Source organism: Chenopodium album, chromosome 22, assembly GCF_948465745.1.
Source record: "Chenopodium album chromosome 22, dcCheAlbu1.1, whole genome shotgun sequence".
Taxonomy (NCBI): domain Eukaryota; kingdom Viridiplantae; phylum Streptophyta; class Magnoliopsida; order Caryophyllales; family Amaranthaceae; genus Chenopodium; species Chenopodium album.
Genome location: NC_137855.1, coordinates 38,526,774 through 38,530,533, shown reverse-complemented (window position 1 = coordinate 38,530,533; position 3,760 = coordinate 38,526,774). Strand labels below are relative to the sequence as shown.

General features: G+C 35.9%; 1 protein-coding gene across 3 annotated transcripts; it reads right to left on the bottom strand.

Annotated features, from left to right (window-relative positions):
• Positions 1-3,194, bottom strand: LOC145604857 (5'-adenylylsulfate reductase 3, chloroplastic-like). 3 transcript variants are annotated; one of them, XM_081660831.1, is made up of 6 exons: positions 2,892-3,194; positions 2,679-2,783; positions 2,443-2,578; positions 975-1,767; positions 526-768; positions 1-441 (listed from the first exon to the last, which is right to left on the bottom strand). In XM_081660831.1, the coding sequence occupies exons 1-5, from the start codon at positions 2,962-2,964 to the stop codon at positions 538-540; spliced, it is 1,338 nt and encodes a 445-aa protein (XP_081516957.1). In that variant the 5' UTR covers positions 2,965-3,194; the 3' UTR covers positions 1-441; positions 526-537. The 3 variants fall into 3 exon arrangements, with proteins under 3 accessions (XP_081516957.1, XP_081516956.1, XP_081516958.1); XM_081660830.1 differs by having other exon boundaries at positions 1-768; XM_081660832.1 differs by lacking the exon at positions 2,892-3,194 and having other exon boundaries at positions 1-768; positions 2,728-2,783.
• Positions 3,195-3,760: the final 566 nt, after the last annotated feature.

Below are 3,760 nucleotides of genomic sequence, written 5' to 3'. Positions count from 1 at the left end.
TAAATAATACAGGAGTATTATCAACTCTAGTACAATTGTTGTATATATTTGACATCACATGCTACAATAGTAACATTCACTAATCAAAGAAGCCCTCAAAAATCTAGCCTTTGGAAAACAACACTATCAACATATACTGATATACGTGTATATGGAGGTGTACAATTTTTTGTCTAGCTATATGTTAATATGAACTTGTTTTCACATGATGGATGATGCAGCTGAATTTATGCCCCACAAGTTGCTAAGAAGAGTTTGCATATTTCTACAATCACCACCAAATTGCCCATTTTTGACTCTATAACATCAAGGACACTCACACCAAATGTGGCTTATGCTGCTACACAAAATAGTGTGCATTGTAAACACTCGAACGAAATGATTTTCGGCCTATCGTCACTTCAGCAGTTTAGCCTCAGTTCTAACTATGATTTCACACCCCTAGTAACAGGAAATGGGTTGTCAAATGAATGATTCTTGGCCTTTTTGTTCACTTCAGCCTCAGTTCTAACTTTGATTTCACACCCCACTAACAGGCTAGCACAAAGCATTTACAAACGCCATCAGTGAGTCAACATCACGTTTCTCAGACGGATATTTGACAGGCTTAGTTGAATGTTTAGGGAAGAAAAGTAGAGTCGGAAAGGTCTCTAGCTGTAACTCAGTCTCAGCAAACAGCTTCTGATCGCCGTCTGCTCTGAATTTACCCACCTTGAGTCCAGTCCCAACCAATCTTTCAGCCAATTCAACAAACGAACCTTCCATTGCCTAGAAACCCAATGTAATCTCAATCAGCACATTTATATACAAGAATCAAGAATGGGGATATTACAACATTTGCTAGACTAGGTTGCTTTTACGCAATCATAGTTATTCTACGATTCAATCTAATATGATACGGCTATAAACACTGTTTTAGAGGTCTATGTTAGCAAAATTTGCTCTCAAATGTTACAGAGAAAGTACAGATTTACCTGGCAAACCCGGCACCAAGGAGCATATAGCACCACAATCCAGGGCTCTTTTCGGTTTCCCAATTGAACCAGATTTTCTATCCCGTTTCTACTCAAGGAAACTACCTTTGGACTAACAAAAATGTCTGAAGAAACACCATTTATATCACCATCTAAGTCTATTGCCCCAACCTTTTTGTTATTAAAGTTTCCATTGTGAAGACCACACTCTTTAGCCTTAGCATCCTCCCACCACCACCTTCCTTCTCTTTCATGCTGCCACGGCAAGACAGGTCTTGTGCACGGTTCACATCCAATCGAAACATAACCCTGTGAGTGCAGAGAATTGACAGGAACCTCCATGGCCCGTAAAAAATTCCAAACATCTCGACCTTCTACATTAGCCAAAGGTTTCCATTTGACTAATCTAAAGGAAGGTCCCATTCCCTCGAATGAAGGGTCAATTTGCACGACAGGGATATATGCCCGCGTCCCTGGAGATTGATCCTTCCTTTGACCAGTAATCCAAGCCTTAAGTTCTTTAAGAGCTCTTCCGAGAGGTTTTACTTTCCTAACTCTACAACATTCTTGGTGCCCGTCTTCATAAAATGAGAACAAGCCCTTGTTCCTAACTAGTTGTTGAACATCAACAGCGTCAGGGAACATGTACTCAATGTGAATGCCATAGCGCTTCTCAACAGTGTCAAAGAATCGGTATGTTTCCGGGTTTAATCTTCCAGTGTCTAGGCTGAACACCCGAAAGGGTCGGCCAGTTAACCAAGCATATTCAATTAAAGCTACATCCTCAGCTCCACTGCATAATAGTGACCAAATTTTATCCCCATGCTATAGCATCAAAATCACATTATTTATGGTAAACATAATTACTTTTGTGCGCGTCATTTGCACAAACAATAATTGTGGCAACTAGCAAGATCTTTAGTCAAGTCATCAAACTTTCTTAATACAGGACTACTAACACCTGCAAATGTCACACATCCTAGTCAATTACCAGCTCTAATCCCTCATTTTCATTTGATCTTCAACTGTCTTCACATAGTTTTGGATTCTAAACACAAGAAATTGGCTCAAAGATTACTCGTCGAATAAGATACAAGTATTAGTTATTTCGAGATTTAGTTCTTACCAACTTAATTACCAAGTATCACTATCTTAGAAAACCATCTATGGACTACTAAGCCAAACTTAATCATGGAATCAACTGAATAACTATATTATTCTTCATTACAATATAACATTCAAGCAGTGTCATATCCTATTACCTATACAAATCAGCATTTCATTTTTGGACAAATCAAGGAAGTATTTCACAAGATATTTGACCCGCACAACTCGACACGTACACATATCCGACACAAGTACCCAACTAACCAAAGTTGTTGTAGCATATAGTCATATATAGTTGGTAAATCAACAAAAATTATACCCTTTGGTAAATAAATAAGGTCATCAACATTAAGTTAAATACCTGAAAGCAATGGCAATATCATTACCAAATTTCTCAAGGGCTTTATCCATAATTTTAAGAGGGGAGGCATTTTCCAATTTTCTTGCCAATTCTTCATAATCCTCTTCATCATCAATCAATTTACCATTAACACTTTCTGCCACCCATCAAAATATAAAAAATATCCACCAAAGATAATCAATTGAAATTTATATAAGAAGCATGATTATGTAGAAAATAATATTAAGAGAAATTACCATGATTTACAGAGAAAGAAGCTGCTTGGAGTGGGTAAGAAATGATAACCTTTGATTGTACAAATGGAAAATTTATGGGCTGGAATATATTCACCAATTGAGCTCCTAATATGATTGAAAATGTACCATATTATAATAATTTGATGAATTTTTGCAAAATTAAATGGGAAATTATTGAAATTGGAAAGAAGTTTGAAAAAATTAAAACATTACCTTTGAGATATAAATTATGGGAGGAAGATGTTGGGGAAATAGAGGACAAAAAGGAAGTTAATGAGATTGCCATGTTCCTTTCTCTATCTTCTCAAACAGTTGATGTTAGTTAAAATTGGAGTAAAATATTTTGAATTGTTTAATGGGTTGATTAAATTCTGCCATGGAAGGTTAAGAAGAACAGAGGATTATTCAAGAATATTCTTTTGGAAAGGTATTGTATGATTGAAGTTCATGGATCATGAATTTAGGCCCATCTATTCTTTTAGAATTTTCAAATTGGTAAATCACACAAGCCTGGAAGATGGGGCTAGGCTAGGTCACCTATATTAGGACATTGACGGGCATAGGGCGCGACAAGGCAAAGGCACGAGGTAGACACGGCTCAGGGCATATTACGTTTGTTAGGTTGTGGTTTATGCATGAGCCTCATTTTTAGTTGGAAAAGCACAACAAATAACGAGAACAATTAGCACTTAAGTTATGTCTGGTCAATTTGATGGCTTGTATGTCGTACACCCAACTATTTGTTATCTTTACTAACCATCCAATATTTAATGGTAGTATTTTGTTGAAGAGCTCATAATCAAGTCCTTGTAAATCTTCTTATATTCATTAATTAATTATGGTTTGAGTGTTTTTGTGAAAAGTATGCGCTATATGTTATCGTTATTGGTGCTAATAATTAGGCAAGCAATGATGGGATTATTATATAAATATAAATGACTTTCCACGATTCATTTTAACGAAATTAACTAAACTTTAATACTTCCTATTTAATTTATTCGCAAGTGAGAAAACAAAACACATAATCAATTCTTTGCAAACCTTTTAATATTCATAACAACTCATTCATTTTAATATTCAAT